At 39.2% G+C, this 21788-nt stretch overlaps 1 protein-coding gene across 29 annotated transcripts in view; it reads left to right on the forward strand.

The window, feature by feature from the left end:
• The window catches only part of LOC110968508 (uncharacterized), a 63771-nt gene that overhangs the window by 19132 nt on the left and 22851 nt on the right, over positions 1 to 21788 (forward strand). For 26 of the 29 annotated variants that reach the window (XM_051955751.1, XM_022218409.2, XM_051955740.1 and 23 more), the window contains exons 2-30: positions 2277 to 2345; positions 2915 to 2939; positions 3052 to 3069; positions 4436 to 4495; positions 5672 to 5808; positions 5885 to 5995; positions 6108 to 6165; positions 6279 to 6326; positions 7002 to 7070; positions 7350 to 7489; positions 8934 to 9065; positions 9147 to 9204; positions 9303 to 9371; positions 9690 to 9742; positions 9965 to 10033; positions 10122 to 10146; positions 10239 to 10262; positions 10480 to 10545; positions 10634 to 10773; positions 11907 to 12020; positions 12145 to 12202; positions 12324 to 12368; positions 12471 to 12527; positions 14830 to 14972; positions 16524 to 16628; positions 16732 to 16780; positions 19106 to 19186; positions 19426 to 20007; positions 21609 to 21745. In XM_051955751.1, coding sequence (XP_051811711.1) covers positions 2277 to 2345; positions 2915 to 2939; positions 3052 to 3069; positions 4436 to 4495; positions 5672 to 5808; positions 5885 to 5995; positions 6108 to 6165; positions 6279 to 6326; positions 7002 to 7070; positions 7350 to 7489; positions 8934 to 9065; positions 9147 to 9204; positions 9303 to 9371; positions 9690 to 9742; positions 9965 to 10033; positions 10122 to 10146; positions 10239 to 10262; positions 10480 to 10545; positions 10634 to 10773; positions 11907 to 12020; positions 12145 to 12202; positions 12324 to 12368; positions 12471 to 12527; positions 14830 to 14972; positions 16524 to 16628; positions 16732 to 16780; positions 19106 to 19186; positions 19426 to 20007; positions 21609 to 21745 — 2742 coding nt within the window. Of the gene's footprint in view, positions 1 to 2276; positions 2346 to 2914; positions 2940 to 3051; positions 3070 to 4435; positions 4496 to 5671; positions 5809 to 5884; positions 5996 to 6107; positions 6166 to 6278; positions 6327 to 7001; positions 7071 to 7349; positions 7490 to 8933; positions 9066 to 9146; positions 9205 to 9302; positions 9372 to 9689; positions 9743 to 9964; positions 10034 to 10121; positions 10147 to 10238; positions 10263 to 10479; positions 10546 to 10633; positions 10774 to 11906; positions 12021 to 12144; positions 12203 to 12323; positions 12369 to 12470; positions 12528 to 14829; positions 14973 to 16523; positions 16629 to 16731; positions 16781 to 19105; positions 19187 to 19425; positions 20008 to 21608; positions 21746 to 21788 lie in introns of those variants that run through there. The other 3 variants (XM_051955727.1, XR_007945134.1, XR_007945135.1) reach the window with 3 other exon arrangements.

Genomic DNA, 21788 nt, shown 5'->3' on the forward strand with positions numbered 1-21788 from the left:
GCAGGCAGCTGAGGAAGTGTTCACTTGTCATAGTTACTGTGACACTGTCAGATGCCGTGCCACTATCTCAGAAATGAGCAGAAATGAGACGCTAGGAAATCTGCTCGAGAGAACGTGTGCAGCTTTATACTCCATGCGGTGTCTGCACCCAAACTACAGGGGGCAGTGTATCACAAACACGCGTCTACCACAGTAAACGAAGTTTGCCATTGTTTGCACCAGTTACAACATGGCATTGTACCGAATAGTTGCATTTCAGCAGTTTTAATTTCACGCCATAAATTGTTCAGAATTTGATAATCACACTGATCTCTGTGTAATGAATTGTATAAATACTTGTACTTTGCTGCTAGGAGCTCCTGTTCTGCCAGTTTTCCGATTGTCTCCGTCCATGTAGTTCGAAAAATCTGGAGGTGCACAACGCAGAAATTTTTCGATGAGAAGGGCCGTGTGAGGGGGCGTGGCTGCTAAAATGACGTAATTCGTTCACACGGAGCCACGCAGACCTTGTGAATGTGCCAAGCATAAAACAAGCTTAATACAGCCACACCTTTTGAAACACAAAAAATATTTTTCCACAAATATTTCATGATATTTGAGATTATGTAAAATTTTAAGGGTGTCTGGGGGAAAAAAAATTCCACCACTATATATCTCATATCAGATGCTACATATTTTCACCCTTTGACACTACACAGAATCTGGAAAAGACAAGAGTTACACAGTCATGTTTTCAATTGGTCACATATGAGTCACACACGGAGTGCTTATGACACTCCCTCCTGTATGTGCTTGTTGAAATGATGATGATTTATTGTGGATAATTCTCAATGAAGAGATGACACAGGTAGATCAAGTTAAGGGTACTTTAATACAGATGAGCTCGTGATCCAGACATCATGCAGTAAATGGACCCTGGATGTTCTTCTGACTAAGATTATATAGGTCTTACGGACCCACCTACATATGGTTTACATTAAGATGCATAAAGAGAGGGCTCCAAGTCTCTAGACTTGCTAGTGCCATACTCATGATTAATGATAGCTAGAATAAACATTTAACATATGGTTTTTCATTCTCCCTTACATTCTTAGAAACCAGAGAAAACACGTACCCCAAAAAAACACATACCATCAGCTTGCCAAAGCATAAACTTAGAAATACAGTAGATTTGTGGAATTTGAGAGCAAAAAAGCTGTCAGGCAGCAATTTTTCCTGTAATATCCATCAAACAATCTGGACAGGAAAACGACTGTTAAAAATGTGCAAGAACCATAACAATACACTATGTATGAAATGTGTGTCATAAAATAATGGGGCTAAGTGTCCAGAAGGACTGTGGGAAAGTCTGAACATGTCTGGGCATGTTCTCTGTAAAGCATGACCTCATGATAGCCTGATGTCTTTTTGTAAAGTATGATCTAATGGGGAGATATGATAACCTGATGTCCAGATCTGACCAATAGATTTGGTAGTGTCTACGGATACGGGTCCGTATCCGTAGCCCACAGGCTACGGGTACGGCACTTTGCATTTGCCAGACAGATACGGACCCGTACGCGAGTCTCGCGAGTCAAGAAGCTGCTAACCACTGCAAACTGTTGAAAGGTAAGCAAAGGTTAAGGTTAGGGTTAGTGTTAGGGTCAGGTTTAGGGTCCGTACCTGTCGTACCGATGCTACGGGTCCGTACAGCTAGCGTCTACCGGGAGTCACGTGACCAGATCTCGCGTATCTGATTGGCAAATGGCAAGTGCCGTATCCGTAGTCCACAGGCTACGGGTACGGGTCCGTACCTCTAGCAACAACCAATAGATTTAGAAAAGTATTATGGTGTCAGAACTGTCTCTCCAACAGTGCGCTCTATAGGTGTGGAAAAATGACCAACAGCATAAAAGACGATGCACAACTCGGTTATTTCAGTATTTCTTGCAGTTCCAGCTGCTGTTAAGAATTGTTGTGGGTTTTTTTGTCAACAATAAACTCTGTTGCCCTTCAATGCTGACTTCTCCTGGTGAATTTTTGGAGATCTTGAAAGAGGCTTTTTGAATATTTGAACACTGTCAAGTCTTCGACTCTGGCCCTTGATTTGGGACTTAGTTTCCACTTCAGCTTCTGCATGTCTGTCCCTGAATCTGACTGGGTGCAGTTCAGACTTGTGCTGTGTTGAAAGTGATGCATAAACCTTATTAGGTCCAGCATAGTTCATGGCGGCTTTTGTATACAAATGCCCATTGTCTAACCGCATCTTTTCCTTCTTTTTTTCGTTCGTTTTGTAGATCTGCCTCTACAGAACTCTGAAGATGCGTGATTTCAAGGAACATATGAAGTCATCTGCACATATTCTGGTGAGCGTTAAACTTTATGTGCACTCTGGAATTAGCCCAAAATTCCCCTTTGAACCTTTCACCAAATAAAAAAAGAATAAGTGTTTGGGTGATACAGTAATTTCCCTCCAGGATACTGTGAAAAGCACGTTTTTCCCCCAAAAACTGCATGTCTGCATGAAAGCTGGAACCCTTGGATCATTGAAGTGTAAAGACAAGTCCTGCGTTTGACTGTTTATGCAGATTTCCAGTTAACTGTAATCCTATATCCAGATTTCTGCTCTGTGGTGGATTCTAGATGTCTTGATCTGTCTGAAACATATTACTAATGATATATTTCTGATATTAGCTTACTTACTAACTTCAATTGTCAACCTATGTCAACAATGACATTTTGAAATATTTAGTTTTACTACAGATGGGTTCTGACTCTACTCAGTAATTTGCCTTGAAGCCAGAGCAACTTTACATTTTGTTGGAAATCTGTAATATAAATAAGATTAATAAGAGGTAACGGAGGTAGCTGCCCATTGCACATACACACATTTGTTTCTGCATTAATACACTGACTGCATGTTCTTTATCCACAGAAAGTGAAAGATGTTTTCCCAGAAGGTAACACTCACTTTTCTGCTTTCTTTGTTTCTGCACAAAGAAATGCATAAACTCAGACTTTGTGTGTGCTTCAATAACCTTTGCTTATTCTTCAATGTCTGCCTACTTTTAGATACAATCAAGACAGTAGGTAAGGGGGCTTTTTCTCATTTCTCTGTGTTGCTGTTAAAGGTGCTTAAAATCAGTGTTCCTGTTCACAGTCTGTTATTCACTGACACTGCTAATCACAGTTTGCGAGCACATTGCTGAAATATTCATACAAGGGGGGTTGCTCTGAAAATGTAGTCTCAAATGCATGGGTGATGAACTTTGCCGTAAACAGTAATTTTTATCTGATGACACATGTAGGCTCAAGACGGTCATACATTGTGTGATTGTTTAGTTTACCCAGCTGCGGTTATTACAAAAACATCTTGAGGAACATGACAATCGCCCAAGATGTTGATTTGACCTCTAAACTCCCAAGAGCCCATTCTGATGAAGCATCAACAGAATGCAGTGGAACAAGTTTGATTCACAGAGACCCCACTGAACAACCCAGAGTACCCAAAGGATCCACCGTCAACGTCCTGGTCCAAATCCCGTAGAACCCCCTGAGAGGTCCTCTGGTCCATGCACAACGGTTCAGAGTAATTTTGATGACATAAGGGGGACCAACACAATATTAGGCAGGTGGTCATAATGTCATGCCTGATTGGCGTATAGCTTCTGCTTTCTTTCGGGTGAAGATAAGGTTATCACACCCTCCAGATGTAACAGCTTCAGATCAACCGCCACTAATGCAGGAACTTCACCAGACATGTAAAACCACAAACTCAGCCTCAATACTAAGAACTATGTAGGTGTCAAAGTAACAATGTATTCAGTGTAACCTGCCCAGCAACAGCAGGAGGTTGTCAGTCACATTGTTGTATAAGAGAACTTCTGTGCTCTGAATCGGATGGATAACCTCACCGACAGCTTGCGAGCTGTGTTTGACTTTCTCTCTCTTGCTGCAAGATAAATGACTCAAAGGCAGATCCTGTCTGGTTGAAGCTTTTGTTGGTCACCTTGAGCCTTTTTAAACAGAAAATCCCACAACAAAAAATATGACTCTCAGTGAATGTTCAGCATTGACACTGTGGGCAAAGGCGCTGCTTAACTGACTGTGTGAACTCGACTTTCCAGCAGCAGAATTGTGAGAACTGTGACAATTTTTGTAACAAAGTAGTGAATCAGACCGTCACCTGTACCTATGAGAATAGAAAGAGTTGGTCAAATTCTGCTTGTTGTTCTTACATAAAGTGTTTCTTGTTTTGGGCATACAAGACTTTAAACTAGTAAGTTACATTAAAATGCTTTAAAGAGATCACAATGCACCGTTTTTAACAAGCATCAATGCAAATCATACTACAGCATGAACAGTATTTGTGAATTAATCTGAATTTAAGACTGAATTAATGTGGGTTGTCCTGAGTAGCTTGACTGTAATCTTTACTGCTTTGTTTTCTCTAAAGGTTTACCTTTCATTGAGTTTTTGTATCCATCACAACGAGAGAGCAACGATCCCATCGTAGGTGAGTAAATTAAGTCTACATGACAAGCAGTACAGCATAGATTTATAGAAAAAGACAAGTCAAACTTTATCATCTGCAGGATTTGAAGGGCCTGTTGTTTTTGAAAAACTGCCACAATTACACAATTTATCAGAGCGCACCTTGAGAAAGAATTGGGTTTTTAAATTTCAGATGTTTGATGTTCAGTTCTATCGGAAAACTGAGCAAAATCTGAGTCTAAAATTGTGATCAAAATTAATTTATTCTACATGTCTTGTTGAACAAACCAGATTCGGTAAAAACCTCTCAAAATTCTGTGCTCTTCGGGGCAACCTTAAGCACTTTACCACTTTAGAGCTTTCCTGTAGCTGAATCTTAAGTTCTATATTATTGCAACAACTGAAACTTAGTCATCCTGGCTGAAGGGGAAAAAGTTACCATTGTTTTAAATTATTTTACTTCCGTTACTTGTGAATGTTTGATTCACCCAAAAAGCATGCTTTTGTTGGCTCATAAAAATTTGTAGCTTAGAGTATCACAAGTCTGCATTAGAAACAAACATGGACACTCCCTGTGCAGTGATATATAGTTGGCTTGGATTATTATATGTGGTTGCCTGGGGCAGATGGACTGAGTCAGTTTTCCTTTCTTGATTATTTGAAGGATATTATAGAAAGATGGCTGCTTGACAGGTTTTTTGCTCTCACACTCCACAAATTTATTATATTGCTGACGTTATGCTGTAGCAAACATGGATGTGAGGGAATGCCATAAACATTCTGTGTGTGACTCTTATGTGACCAATTAAAACCATTGCTCTGTATCTTTTCTCTTTTTCGAGACTGCGTAGTCTCAAAGAGAGGAAGTATGTTGTATCTGACCTGAAATACGTGTTAATTATTAATAGATTGGAATTTGTTTTTATAAATTCTGGAATGTTTAGGTACTTGATGTTGTTGAGAGAAAGGGTTTAGAAGGGGCCCCTGTACCCAGGGGGCAGATAGTTATCAGCTCTGTTACGAACAGAGACTATAGGTTGAGGTTTCACAAACAACCACAAACCTGTATACGTAAACTCAGAAGGTTGTTCAGGGACGTTCATATTGGCTCAATCCTTCTGAGCAGTCTACACCTGATCGATGCTGGTCTTCTTTGTAATTGAAGTAATTGTTCTGTTGTAAATGTATTTTCTTCCAGGTGTGTCTTTCCTCACTATGTGTGTATTTCTGGATGGAGGACCTTCGTTTTACCTCTGCCACACCTGTGAGAAAACGTGTGCAAAGGGCAAGATTTTGGAACACCTTTCTTCTGAGGACCATTACTTCAGTTACTTTGTAAGTGTGAGTGATCCTCAGAAATAGTCAGTGTTTGAAATCTAGAAGCCTAGCTTATTTATATTTTGTTCTGCAGAACTACACAAACCCCAATGCACTGAGTTTTTCCTGGATATCAGGAACGGACGTGACAAAGAATCTGTATTCTGAGGTCACAGAAGAAACCACAAAAGATGCACATCTGAAGGTTTGTACATGGAGGCCGTATATGTATCGCAAAAATAAACGTATAATGTGTGTTTTTTGGTGTGTGTGTGTGTGTGTGTTATGCATTTACAACACATTTTCTCTTTCTCTAGCTTTTACATTTACCTACAAATCTGATAAAGGAGCTTAGAACCAGTACCTACTCAAAAGGTATTGCATTCTAATATTTACCACTGCAGTAGTTTTTTTTTTAAATATAATTTCATGACACTGAACGTTCATAAAATGACTTTTAATGAAAACGACCTCATTCTGATTTGCAGTGATGGACACTCTAAGGGAAAATGAAAAGCTTCTCAAGCTGTTTGAAGGTGTGTGCACATTTTTAACAGTCATTATTCAGAACTTAAGGAGTTATTGCAGTTTAGTATAAAATTTAATCCAGCTCTCACAGTACTTTATGGGTTTATTATCATCATTATTTTGCATATTCATCCCTCAGTAAATATGTAAGTGCTTAAAATTGTTTGTCATTATTAAAACACCACCACTAGGCCTGTTCAGTAGCTGCTTTGGTGCTCTCAGTCATATCACACGATCTGTGTTTCAGCCATCTTCAGATCCATCTGGAAAATGTTAAGTCACAATTCATCGAATTCCATGTGTTTATAGATCTAGAGATTGCTGGGTTTTTTTTTTTTACTAGTTTTTAAAAAAAATCTTACTTGGAAAGCTATTTTAAGGTGTCAATTTCGACCGGTAATGTACCTCCCACAGGAAAAACTGAGACCCAAAACCTTAGTTTGGCATCCTAAATAAACAAACTTTGAATAAAATCTGAGTGAGCGCAGTGACACCTCTATCTGAAATGACAGACTGACACATTTTTTTATCTGGAGATTATGTGACATAATTCGAAGCTTCATAAGAGCTACTGACAAACCCTGTGGCCAGACCGATGTCTCCGTGTATTAGTGTTCATATGTCACATTTACTCTTTTTGTTTTTGAGTCTGTGCCTCTTGACTTTAATCTTTTTTCCTTCAGATACCCAGCCGAAGAGGACGACAATACAGACATACCAGAGGGACAGTAACAGGAAATACCCACTTCTTGGTCAGTAGATGTAGAATACCACTTGGTGGTCTAACATAGTGCCTCTAATAGAAGATGTTTTCATTAGGATGGAATCATCTTCCAACATGAAATATCTTTTTTTTTTTAAATAAATTGATGATATCATTTTGGCATTTATGTAGAGGAATGTTTGCATTGGAACAGTTCAAGAAATTAAATTGATCCAAGGAAGGTTTTCCATCTTTGCACCGACATAGTTTTGATGTACGTTTTGTTATGCTGTTTACCTTCCTCAACTTTCTCTCTCTGCTCTTGTAGGTCTGCAGCACATTGTTGAATGCATTTGTGTTGGGTCCAGTGAGAAGAGTCTCTTCATCTGCACACTCTGCAGCCTAACAGTGGCCTCGCACATGATCATCCAACACGTCCTGAGCTTTAACCACGTCTTTTGCTATTTTGTAAGTAACCATGACACCAAAGAGAATATTAATATTACATGTCCCTTTTAGTTAAGATATAGGATGAATCCTACTTATGAATTCTTGCCTGATGATCCTGTCAAGAATTTTGGTATTCTCTTAGATTTATTTTGCATGAAATGGTTTGCTTTTAACCTTTCTTTGCTGGGACGTCCAGTCTTGAACTAACAGACTGTTGTTTAAAATCTCTGCCCCTTAAATGGGATTTTTCTGATAGTGGATTTATTTATTTCATGTAGTTTGGAGATCCTTTAAAATCCCTTGTTGAACTCAAACACAGCCTTTATCTTCCTCTTTGGTTTCCCCAACCCCGATGTGGACTTTGAAAGTGGCCAGTGGATGGTTTGTGGTGCTGGTACTACAGATTTATTGATGATTCACATTGGTGTCCTGCAAACAGTTGCATTGCCCCTCACATCAAATCTGAGGTGTTTGTGGAAGATGCACATTCATGATACCAACACCTGTTGGGAATATTTTTTTATTACATTTAATCAATATTCTATCACATTTAGTCTACAATTAATCTCATTAATCATAACTCATGTAATCATTTTATCGTGTTTAACCGCAACTTATCACATAATCAAATTCTATTACTGTGCTATTTCTTTTAATGAACTTATGTTAACCCTGTAATCATATGTATTACTACTAGTGTGCTCATAATGTGTTACCTAAGCATTGACCTCTCACACATACAAACAGCAGAGACAGCTTAAAAGCTTAAGACAAATGGTGTTTAGCACTTACGGGGAAAGGTACACCATGCTAACCACAAGGTACCGCTCCACTGCAGTGAAGATCTCAAAATAACAAACACACCTGAAAGGTGTCGCTTACAGAAATAGATATGCTGAAGCAACAAACGGTCCAATTCACAGAAGAGTGAAGTTGCTTCATTTCAGAGAAAAATTGGCTCGGAGTACCTGCAGAAACGCACGGACGCACAGGGGGCTATGAGAGGTCAAAAGGATCATGCATAAAGAACAATGCTCAAAGATCAAATTGTGAGATGTCTTAAAAAAGGGAAACTGATGAAACATTGCAACAAAATATAACACTTAAAAATAACTAATATCTAACACTTAAAGAAACAAACTTCAACAATATCCTAAATAACGGTCAAAAGAAGGCAAACAAGGAATAAGAATTACTTAACAACTACGACAGTGCAGATATTTTTTGATAACTATGAGCTTTGAATGTCAGTGAACTTCCACAACATCTTCCAGATAGCTCCCACCAAGCAAAGTCTGCTTTCAAATCCATATGATGAAAACACATAACTGTTACTCAGAGGCATTCTACATGCAGTGACTCAGAGGTTGGAACATGCAGTGACTTTACAGCAGCTGCAGCCAAAACAGTTTGTCTCTGTAAAGGCATGAATGTAACCTACATTTTTAATTGGTTTCTGCAGAAAGCGTGGCATCCCTCTACGTTGCGGTCAAAGGAGCGCTACTGCAAGTACAGCACATTATTTGCTTCAGGGATGCTTAATTTGTCAAAGCAGGCACAGCAAATTCATGGAACTGCAAATACAGATGTTAAGGTAGGTGTAGTTTCCAAAGTCTCTTGTCCAGGTTTCGCAGCTCGGTGTATTAATTTGTGTTATTGTGACTCTCTATCACAGACAGTGAGCCTGGAGCCTGATGAATTCAAGCTGGTGGATTTCACGCTTTACACAGCAGGTTGGTGTTACACTTTTTCATGTCTCGCTTTATGTCGTCTGAACAACCTGGATCTTTAGTGGAACTTTAAATGCTGATTTTCTAATTGGTCCTTTCAGCTTTGAAGAAACTGGAATCCATCACCGGCAGCAGCTTGATAACAGATGTCACACCCGGAGAAAAGCTGGGTATGCATCGGTGTGAACGCATCTGTTTTAATGCAATTTGTCCTCAACTGTTTCTGAGACGGGCTTTTTGTTTTAAATGTAATTATAGTATTTTAATTTGCATGTTTTACTGTTTGTATGTACTGTATTTTATGTGAGGTCTTTGTCCCCATGTGTTGGCTATCTTGGGATTATTGTTACGTTTTAAAGAATTTCTGTGAATCGGCTGAAAAAAAATGTTGAAATACAAAGTAGCTATGCAGTTGATGGACTCCTGGAAAAGCTTTTTTCCCCCTGTCACAACAAAGAGTTAACAACAAATACTTTCTTCTTTTGTAGAGTCTAGCATTGCCACACTACCATCTGCATCACGACGCATACTACACTGTCAGGTAATTAATAAAAATTTTCCCAGAGTAGCCTGGATGTGTTTAGCGATTGAAATGTGATATTTTTTTTTTTTTTTTTTTTTACTACCGATACTGACATTGTTGCTCTTGTCTTATGAAGGTACACGGATGGTTTATTGCAATAAATAACTCTGATGGACACTTGTTTGTGCTTGAGGAAGTTGCGCTGGAGCGACGTCTCACGCTTGTATCTCTTTGTTGCAGGACTGCCGTTTAAATTTTAATAAGATTATTCTGTATATCCGTCATCTGTCACAGCAGATCCACAGACGGGTGCGTAAATATGAATATTTCAGCAGAAAGTCAACGATATGTTTCAGATTGTATCCTATATAACAGCTGTTCCTAATGTCTCCCCCAGAATTTGGTGAAATACTTTGGCGAAGGTACAGTTCACTTGTCTCTAATTTGTCATATGTGTTGTATTATTACACTCATCAAAGCATAACATGATTATTTATTTCCTGTTTTGTTACAGTTGAAGCTCTTCATCACAAAGCAGGTACACTTGGCCGCCTTGTATTAAAAATGTTTGGGGGGTTTTTGTCACAGACTTGATTGAGTTCCACATAGTAAGCTTTTTATTTGAGCATTAGTCATGAATATTGGCTCTGTTCTTTGTACTTTTAGTGATTTCCAAAAATATTTTAAGCACCAAAATCCAAGGCAGTTTATAATTTATTCAACTCTTGTTGTTCCTCTCACGCTATTCCTTAAAGCTGAAGTCTGCCTGGGCTTGTGCGTGTACATCAAAAATTGCTTGGCAAGAAATGAAGCAGCTGTTGGTGAGGTTGCCCACTTGTCATCATTGGTACTTCTGTTTGCCATAAAACAACAACATCTAATTCTTTGCGTTTGCTTTGTTTTATTTAGGTGCCCACCTGGTGGTGACGATCATCACCACACAGGCTGTGCTCGATCCTGTTTACCTGTGCTTTGCCTGCCAGGAGTGCTTTTCTCAGTGGGGCATTGGCCAACACTTCACCTCTCGAAAACATCTCATCCACACACTGGTGAGCTTCTGTCGGAGTTATTAGTACTTCCTTGTGTCGCTCACAGTAATGTGGATGCATGTTCGGGTGTCTGTTGCTCCAGTGCAGCTCTGTGTGAGTCAGAGTTCCACAAGAGTGTGTTTGGACTGACGTGAGTTTGAGTTTTGATTACAAACACACAATGACTCTGTCAAAGAGATAATTGTAGATTAGTTATCATTATCGCTTCTTTGATGTAAAATGACTTCAGCAGCCTGTCATAATAATAATAATAATAATAATGGATTAGATATACATAGCACTTTTTTGGCCACCCAAAGCGCTTCACAATGGATCCATTATTCATTCACTCACACATTCTCACTCTGGTGGTGGTAAGCTACATTTTAGCCACAGCTGCCCTGGAGCAGACTGACGGAAGCGTGTCTGCCAATCCGTGCCTACGGCCCCTCTGACCACCACCAACATTCACACGCATTCATACACCAGTGTGAGAGCAGCACTGGAGGCAAGGCAGGTAAAGTGTCTTGCCCAAGGCCACAAGTGCTTAGAAAAGCACTATATAAATCTAATCCATTATTATTATCATCAGAGATCTGAAATCGCACCGAATACACCAGTTATGGTCTGTGACAGAAAAAAGGGAGGCGTTCGTGTCTTGTTGGTTCTTCTCCACAAACACCTCAGATTTAATGTGTTCTTCTTCCACACTGGTCCTGATTGATCTGGTGTCAGTGACTGAGTCCAGATCATCACTCCGGTGATACTGCATTTCTTTAAAATTCTGATTTCTAAACTGTTCAGTTCATTGCAGCATTCCAAGTTCTGTGTGTTAGGGGAGATCAGAAGGCCAGAATGTCAGTCCACTTCTGCAGAGGTGTGGATTTTCTCACAGTTGGCACTTTATGACCCTCATCAGATTGTGATGGAAGGTTTTCCATCAGAGAGCAGTTAGTGGTCCTTTAGTAGTAAACATTCGATCAACAGATGTTCCATTTCGATGGGAGTTTCTTACCAAATTTACAGCTTTTTCAAAGGATCTTTGGAACCTTGTGTGTTGCTCTGGAATGTTGTGCTCCTTAGTACGCTACATTGTAGAGTGAAAAAACTGCATCTGACTTTTGCAATGACCTGCTTTTGTCTACAAATCTCAGCTGTACCAGAATCCATGGCGGCTGCCGTTTGGCTGGGAGGATGATGTGGAGGACGGAGATCTGATGTTTATGGCATGGGATGAGGAGAAGGCAAGAGAACCACATCAGATGAAGGTGAAATGCAAATTTGACATGTTTATTGTTTCCCCCACCACAATTTTCACGTGCATGCAAAGGTTTTCTGCAAGCTACATCACTTTCTTTAGTCATTACTGACTGAATATTTTTTCTTTCTTAGATTTTTGATATTCCACACAGGATTTTACAGAGCTTCATCCCCCTCAGCTACTCAAAAGGTAAGAAGTGGTCTTATTATTCATGTTCCCCCAACCTGCTCCAGAAAGAAAACTCTAAAATCCAGAAATGAGACACAAAATAGTTTCAAATAATCATGTTGTCTGATTCTTTCATCTGCAGTAGTGAAGGAACTCAGACTTCACTACAATCTCTTAAGACGTGAAGGTTTGTAATGAACACATTCATGTTGATTTTTTAAAATATTTTTTTCCTTCATTGCTTTCATTTGACTTGTACATGTTTTTTTTTTTTTTTATGTCTGTGCAGTTCCATCATGTCAGACATACAGCAAACTCCAGGAAAACAAAAGATTTCCTCTGCTTGGTGAGTAATACTACTGACACTGATTTCAGAATTTCGAAAACTACAATTTTGAATGATTACTGGAGGCTGGATCCTCATTGACCTACATGATAAAATGCACAACTTTACAGCAGAAATAAACATGTTTACAGTTACAAGAAGTAACAGTTTTGGTCTCTATTGCTGATTTCACTGTTCATGACAACTATACGGTGGGTGAATTTTTATACATTTCACCTGTTTAAATAGTAGTAGGATTTAATGTTATGCATAATTAAAGAACGTGACCTCTTTGAGTGTACATAAAAGATGATGTCACCCACTGGTTTGTGGACTGCTGTTTTTAGGCTTTTGAGTTTGCCACTTCCTGGTCACCATTTTGGACTTTTTGGAGCCAGAAGTGACTGTATTTGGAAGAAAGCATGGATCTGAATAGTGATTAGAAGGAGGGAATTTAATGGTAAAAACCGCTGTAACTTTTGGTAAAATTCCATTGACGTAGCTTTTCTCTTTTAAAGTTTTTTTGGCCTTATTTGATATGTATAGTTGGAGAGGCAGACAGGAAAGTATTAGGGCTGGACCCGAATATCCCGAATATTCGTTCGCTAAGGCACTATCCGGATATTAATTTTGGTATCCGAATATTTGTCTATGTGATCACCCCCTCCTCCCCCCCAGATGAAAATATTCGGACCTCGTCTCTTCCCTGCGCCTTCGGCCCACTTTGGCTCATCCCGCCGTGTTCTTCGGCTCATTTCGGCTCCTCCATTCGTGTTTGTAAACACCACCCGAATGGCCGAGTGGCTGCTGACTCTGACGACGTCACGCTTGACTTTGTTGCATAAACATAAGACAAGATGCTGAAGACCTCCGCTGTTTGGGAATTCTTCACTTTAACTGAAGACAAAACAAAGGCAACATTTGGACCTGGGAGACCAGACGAACGGATCCGAATATTCGGGCCGTCTCTGCCACAAGCCGCCGAATTTCTGATGCTTTCAAGACTTTGCTCGTTTTAAGAACTTTTTGCATTGAATAAACATATAATACAATATTCATATAACATCCAATAATTAACAAGACTTTTTCTTGAAGATCTTTATAAACACTAATATTTGATCCAGAAGTAATAGATTTTTTTTTTTTGAATGCGTGATGGACGGAGCTGCCAGCTCGCTATCTGCCCCCTACTGGCAGACTGAAGCACTACAAGGTAGCTAGTAAAAGAGCAGATACAGAATCACACTTCAGTATGAATCGGAACAGATTTTGAAACCATGACCCCAAGCGGAAAAAACAGACAGTATTTTTATCTGCATGTAAATGACATACGTGACCACACAGAGATCGTTTGCCTTAAAGAAAACAGGAACTAGATGTGGGGTGTCTTGAGGTCTATCCGGTTTGCGTGGGTTTTGTGGTTGGGTAAGAGTGGCTGCAGTTGTGTGTGGGTGCAATCGTGCGTGCAAGGAGCAGATAAGTACATGATGCATGATAAAATAACTTCTGTTTACAGAGATATTGGACCGTTATTCTCGTCACCACTTGTTCACCCACTGGCGGTCTTCAGTTTCTCGCTGTTTGCCAGCTACACCCACCTAACCTGCTCACATTTTCCCAACCAGCGCATTTGTTTCACTGTGACATCCTGCCTGAACTCTAGGCTCATCTCATTTGACTAATTTCAGCCTCCTAGTCTCCCCTGTCCTACATCTTCCTACCTGTGAGGACCTTTGTTCACAATCACAAAGGGATGTCTAAATTCCTGACATGTATCTCGAGGACAGTGGATCAAAAAGGCTTACTGGAGGAATCTCAGGTGTAACCTCAATGTTCCCTCGACTCTGCTTTTTCTGCATGTGTGAATATATACTATAAGTTATCATAAACACTGCTCTACTCACCAGACATAGATGATAAAAGACAGTGGTAGGTTATAACAACACAATGGACAGATAATGGAGATATTCCACATTTTGTTAAATGTCTGTCGACTTGATTCTTCTCTCTTTGTGTCTCTGGTGGGAGGGACTAATGTGAGGGGAAGAGTCGTTTTTGTGTCTCTCCATGAGCCTTGCCTTGTCTTTGGAGATACGGTTCCTGGTTTCTCTCTCAGCTTTATCTGTGTGCTTGTTTTCCTGACTGTGTTTTGTATTTTAAACCTGCTTTCATATGTAAGGCTTGCTTTTTTTTTTGTCATCCTGCTTTCTTTGATTTAGATTTGGGTCCACTTTGAATTGATCTGGAATGCAAAAGAAAAGACGGAAAAAAAAGGAAGTGTGGCACGTGCATGTTTTTGAATTTCTTTTCCGACTTATTTTAGGCTACCAGTTCCTTGTCCGCTGGTTCTATGATGATGGCGAAGCGCAGCAGTCAGGATCTCTGTGTTTGCTCTGCAAGAGGCTGCTGTCAGACAAGGAATTTTATGCTCATATTTTTAGTCGGGAACATGTTGCAGCGTTTCTGGTGAGTGTTTTTATACTTAACTTCCTTTTTCTTTAATAGAAACTCTTGCTCCTGTTGTTGCTCAGTTGCGGAAGATTTATTCAAAACAGCAGCAGTATTGTAAGCATTTAGGAAGGAAATGGGTGAACCCACTACAGTTGACAGTGACTGTGTATACTTTTTGAGAAATGTTGCTTTGATTAGTCTGAAGAGAAAAAAAATGAGAAAAGAAACAAGATCAGAGAGAGATAATGACTCCAAAGTATGAAGCACATTTTTTAGAAAGTCTGGCATTTTGTTATATTACATTGAAATTGCGTTGCTGTGGAAATTACAGCAACTTGCTGTCGATTGACAAGTTATTCAGGGGCATATATGATGGGACCTGTCCTAAGTCTTTTTGCTTACATTGAAAAATACAGATAATGCTACACACTGCATTGACATTTTTCAAAAATGTATAGTTAATACATTGCAAATTAATGACAGCAATATGTTCAATATATAATCCATATATTTAATTACAGTTCTTCTACTCTGAATAGGATGTAAAGAAAATAGAGCACCATTTATTTCCATTTGCAAAATGTAAATTGTGTGGGGTTTTTTTAGGAGAAATTTTCTAAGAAATTCATTTTGAAATATTGAAAAAAAAAGTTTAAATTTTATTTGATTGTATTTTTCAGTAATAGATTGATAGCGACAGAGGGCAAAAAGGTCAAAGGTTTAATTTTAAAAAAAAAGTGTACCAAAATAGATACCGGCAAGACTTTTCCAAATTTAAGTGTAAAATTACCCTGGTTATTATTATTAATTACTATGAAACTGTGGTGTCTTAAAGTCTAGCTTAGCTAAATTTGCACTGCTAAGTTACCTGGCTAAATGAAATAACTTGTTCCTTGACAACAGTTGTGGTGAGCTGTATATTTTTGTGTTGTTAATGTAGTTAAAATCTACAGAAAAATTACAGACACTGAAAAAGTCTGTTTTTTTTTGTTTTTTTTTAAAAAAGGATTATTATCAGAGTCTACATAATCATCTTTTGCCGTATTTTGAAAATTTGAAAGACATCTTAGGGACATGTGAGGCTGTCATTCATTTGCTTTAAAGTGGCACAATATTGGGCTTTTTAAGTGTTGCCACCTTTTTCCCTAATCCATTCATTAGACTTTAACTGACCTTAAAGGTCTTTGAATGCAGGTCAGGGACACCTGAGGACAATACCAGAGATGATAAATTCAGATTGAAATTTGAAACAGACTCAAAATAAAGGCCTACAAAGCAGTGTAAGGCTACAAAGGTGTATTAAAATACTTACAAGTTGTAGGTTTGCAATGTAATTTAGAAAATGAGGTCAGTGGTGCACTTTTACGTTGTTCCGTACCGATGCATGAAAATAGTCTACATGGATACATGGACGTGTCATCAGAAACCTTTACCTTGTCACAGGAGTCATGAAGAGACTGTGCCTGTGTACAATAGTGGCAAGAAATAAACATCTGTAGTGTATTTGATATTGTATACATGTTGTCAAGAGTGTGTGTGTGTGTGTGTGTGTGTGTGTGTGTGTAGGACCATTTCCACCCAGGCTCACTGAATTCCAGCACCAACAGTGTGGAGATCTTGTTGGACTTGGCCAAACAGGCAGCATGCATTCACCCCATACGACATGTACAGGTATTCTGTACCTGAAAATACATTTGCACCATCTTCATCTAGCATTTCCACCCCCTCCGCTCATCATCTCATGCTTTTGTATCAATGTCTACTGCTCCCTAAGGTGGTACCAATGGATCGACTCATCAGGGAGCCATGTCCCTACCACATTTGTGAGTGTTTGTTGTAATGATTGTTTCTGTTGGGATTTATTACTTTTGCTGCTAACAAGTATACAATCATTTAGTTGTTTTACTACTGATCAATATGTTATCCTTTTACTACTGTTATAACACTAGCAAATATGTAATCCACTTACTATTACCAAATATACTATTACTTACTAACACTATTTAGCATGCAGTTGGCCTAATACAGAAACATACATTGCATTGTACGCTAAATACAAGAGTTGTGTTGATCTGTGAATGAATGGGAAGGTCTTGAACATTATCTGACACTATGTGAACTGGGATAAAGCAAAGTTTAATGGCAGCACCAGGTCAAACAGAGGGCGAAGCACACCAGCTTACACTCAAGACACATCAGACACACAAACATGCACTGCAGACGTGCACACTCTCATGCACACTCGCTGCACACTCCCACATACCAGCTGCTCATTGACTTGTTTTCAGAACATCATGTGAAAGAACATAAAATGAGTAAAGTGCATATGATTGGAGACGTGCGTCACCCAAATCAATGAGAGCACTGTCATCCTAGTTTGACAGGAAGACCATCAGTAACTACATATGACTGTGCCCTTAGGCTATGGCTAACAATGAGGACTCTAAGATACAAGCAAACCTATTCATCTTTCATAGTAATGAGGATTCCCCTTCTCCTGCAGGTTGTCAGGAACTTATGATTAACTGCAGGATTGTATGACGGGAGAGAGCCGAGTCTAAACCAGGGCTCTTCTCCATCAGTTTTTGACCAATGAGATTGCAGCACTGTCCATAAATATACACTGTATACCAGGGCTCCAGACTAACTTTTTTGCTTGGAGCACAGTGGCCCCAACTTAAAATTTTAGGAACGCAAGGAGAAAATTTACGGGCACACAGCAAAATCAACTTGCAAAGTAAATATTCACATTTCCTCTCATTTTCATTGTATTACTGATAAATACTTGCACAATAAATGCAGAAACTTTGTTTTCAATTCACATTTTATTGTGCAGCAGTTGACACAACATAGCAAGAAAAGCACTCAGAGAGCGCAGTACTCCACCAAGGCTGCTCAGTTGACGTAATTTCCGACGGATGAAATCTGCAATGAAAATGACCTGGTGCTGAGCACAGGCATGTGTTATGCATGTGCATGTTATGTATTTATACCAAATCACGTTTAAATTACTCTTGTAAAGGTCTGTTGATCAGTTCATCAATTTTGGCAAGCCTTTGTTTTGCTAGTGTGAAAAAAAAAAACGTTCCCTTCAGGCTTTTATTTTGAAGGCGTATTTTTAATGCTATGGGCTTTTTTTTGTGACCATTTCAGCGACACAGGAAGTGTTTCTCTAAGAAGAGGTGTCTTGACATGACAAAGACGAAAAGTCTGAAAATCCAAACGGTTCCACTGTTGCTGTCTAGCAACGTAGAAGCAGCTAACTTAGAAGCAGCTAACTTAGAAGCAGCTAGCTGGAATTGGGACTAATTCTTACGGTGTTTCCTGAAGAAATGAGTGAAGGACAGAAAGGTGAATTTGTGTTTAAAATATGGCTGAACGTAAAAAAAAGGCTTTGTGAAACATCATAGTCCTTGGGCCAGGACCCAAAATTTCAGATATCGGTACCACCCGAGGTGACCAATTCTTTTTGGTATTTTTTAACTTGCTATAGGTCTGTAGTTTGCATTTTGATATGATAGTGCTGCCAGTGTGGAAAGGCTATCACATCTTAATGTACTTATATTAACCCAATGTACATTTTAGTATCACTTTGGTTTGGTCACCTGAGGTGGTACAAATATCTGGTGTCTGACCCATGGACTATCAGGAGCTTAACCGTCATTAGCCCCCCCCCAACATTGGCTCGCCTTCTTCTTCTTTTGGAGTTAATGTCAGTTGGTAAACCAGCCCATTTGCGCATTACTGTCTACTGGGTTGAAGTGTGGAGCAGAAGTTTGTAAGCAACAAAATATATTCCACAGTAATTACGAAAATCCGCCAATTTACTGGTCGCACATGCGCGAGTAGATGAAAAATTTACTCCACTCGCTCCAATTTTGGTCGCAGAATGCGACCATTTAGTCGCAGTCTGGAGCCCTGTATACTGAATACTTCATTACTGAGAAGATGCCTTCAGATTGACACCTTTGTGAACTTTAGTCCTCTGAACAGTAATGGTCCTTGATCAAGCTACTTGTCGCAGAACAAACAACTTTTATTACAGAAGTTGATTGCCTTCAGTCCCAAAAAGCGAACACGCTCAACATTTCCACGGACATCTGTACCTGAATGGGTTTCTTCACTATTCTTACTCTGTTTCGTTCTAGTAAAGGACCTTTTGCAAGGTGCAAAGCTGAGAGCAGGAAGTGGAAGCCTTGTACCTTCAATATTGCCTCAAATGAAGCTGGGTAAGTCACAGTAAATATATTAACTGAGCATTCTGAGAATCAAGTAGACATTTTTTGTGCATTGTGATCCAAACTGTGCTTCTGTTTAACAAATTCTTTTTTTCTGGAAGTCGACTCCCACTAGTTTCTGTACCTCATCTGTCTTTTGATGACCTGATGTGTTGCTTTTTTGTTTCTGCTGATAGAATGGATGCTTAATATTACATCACAGATAATTACATGTCCTGTGTGTTTCACAGTTCCCGGGAAAACCGTACAAGAAGGGGCCAAGAGCCACGTGAGTGACAATAGTCAGAAAAGCAGCAGCAGTAACACCACCAAGCTCTGTGTGCCAAGTGGTCAGCATCAAGAAAACAAAGGTGGAAAGACGACTCCTACACCAAGTGCAGTTCAATCAGAGATGAAAAGTGAAGGGGTTTCTAGCTCAGAGGAGATGAAGACTGCAGATAAGACATGTGAGGCAGTAAAAGTGATGACAGAAGAGCCTACAGTGACAAAACCAAGTGGAGGCATCCCAGAAAGCAGCCAAAGCATGGACAGAGATGATGGAGCAGAAACGAGTGAAAGTAGCAAAGAAGTCCCAGCACAGCGGGAGAACGGCGGCTACAAAGAGGGTGAAAGAAAACGGTCGAGCAGCATGTCGGAAGTAGCTCAGAAGACCACATGTCCTGATGAGGATGTGAGGGAAGAAATGGCCCGTAAGAGACGGCGACTGACCTGTACTGAAGACACAGTGTGTGAAAACCCCCCCAAAGTGCCAAATAGTGAACAAAAAGGAGTGAACGCAGCAGATATGGAGAAAAGACAAGAAGTGAATAAAGGTGTGTAAAGATTTTTTTCAGGTTTGTGCGAAAGTGGCTCAGTCTTGGTTGTTTGGTGTGAATAGCTGGTTTGCTATCTATTTACCAGAGTTAGCTTTTTAATATTCCAGAATGAATCATGAGAGAGGAAAAGCAAAAAAAGAGTCTACTTCCTCTTGATGTATGATTTTTTTGATATGCACTGTCAGACTGGATTCTTTGTTACTGCTAATGAGGAAAAAACACGGATGCAAGGAAGACTCAGAGTCAAAATATTCAATTAAGAATATTTAGTAAAAAATGCAAAGGATGAATACAGAGATGCATGCATGCAGATTCTATCTTGCTCAACGCTGACAGCAGATTTTTCTAGGCTAAGACAATGGTTCTTCTGCATGCAGCTGTAATCACAAGAAAGAATCAATTCTAAGCTAATACATGAGTTTTTAACTAAGAATTTGCGGTCTTCTGATTGGCCCCCCACCGAGAGAGGCCTTCCGGATGTCTTCAGTCCTCGTCCAACCACAGCCCGACTTCCTCCTGCAGAAACTGTCTCTGAATGTGTGTGTATGTGGCAGCTCCCTGTGACCTTTGCACAGATTTTTAAGAGCCCAGCTCTTCTGTGATCTGCAGATTCTGTTCCATTGTGTGCTGAATTAAACATTTTACTGATTCAGTTTTATTCAATTTAACTTTGAATAACAATTTAGTAATTTAATCACACCTATATGGCAGATTTGAATGATCCCATCCCCTTCATTGATTTACTTTAATCCTTATTAATTAATATAAGATTTCTATGTTCCTCCCCATTTTATTGTTAATTTAAGACATTGCTAATCTAGATTTCTCTTAAGTATTTTTTTCACTAACTTAATATTTTAATCTTGATCCTCAATATTTGTTTTATGGTTTAATATTTTAACTTTTTGGTTAGCTCGCACATCTCTGAAACCGCAAACCCCCTCTTTCTTCCAGGCATTGTTTTAACGGATGTTCTTCATTTTTCCTTTAAAACTGTCACCTGTCCTCGTCAAACTGCCATCCTAGATGTTATTCTTATTTCAGCTTGTCAGTTTGAAGCGAGGGGGAGGATTTTCCCCTCAGCTTTTTAAAAGGTTAGTTGTAATCGCAGGCTTTTAGCTAAGTGGACCATGAAGTATTTACCTTAAGCAACACTTTCCTTTAGGTTAAACGTTGAAACTTGCACAACCTGCTTAGATCAGCACTTCTCCTTGAGGTTACAAGCTAAAGCTCAACCGTGCATTCTTAAGCACTTTAATATATTTGATTATAGGGTTAATACAAGTTGCAAGCACATTAATATATGATTGATACATGATATGATTAAATGAAGATTAATGATGATTATAAGTAATAACTAAAAGAGTAATTAAAATGATGATTATAAGTAATAAGCAAAATAGTAATTAAATGATGATTGTAAGTAATAAGTAAAGAGTAATTAAAACATTTGATAGTTTAATAGATATGCAAAAATTAATATTCCTCACAGCACTTAAGCTTAGTTTGTTTTCTAATTAGCTGATTTGTGTGAAGATGAAGCTGTCTTGATTGAAGGTCGGTGAGACAATATTAATAGTGAACAATATGTCCTCCAGGATCAAGCACACCTCTTCAATGCAGCTGTGATCAGCGCAAACCAAACTGCCTCTGTGAGTACTGCTCTCTGAAGAGTTCAGAGACAGACGTCATCAGCCACACTGCTGGATTTGACGACCAAGGGACGTATGTGGTGGTAAGTAAATGTGAGCGGATACGCTTGGGTTGTTTTAGTTCAA

The sequence above is a fragment of the Acanthochromis polyacanthus genome, chromosome 11, assembly GCF_021347895.1.
Source record: "Acanthochromis polyacanthus isolate Apoly-LR-REF ecotype Palm Island chromosome 11, KAUST_Apoly_ChrSc, whole genome shotgun sequence".
NCBI lineage: Eukaryota > Metazoa > Chordata > Actinopteri > Pomacentridae > Acanthochromis > Acanthochromis polyacanthus.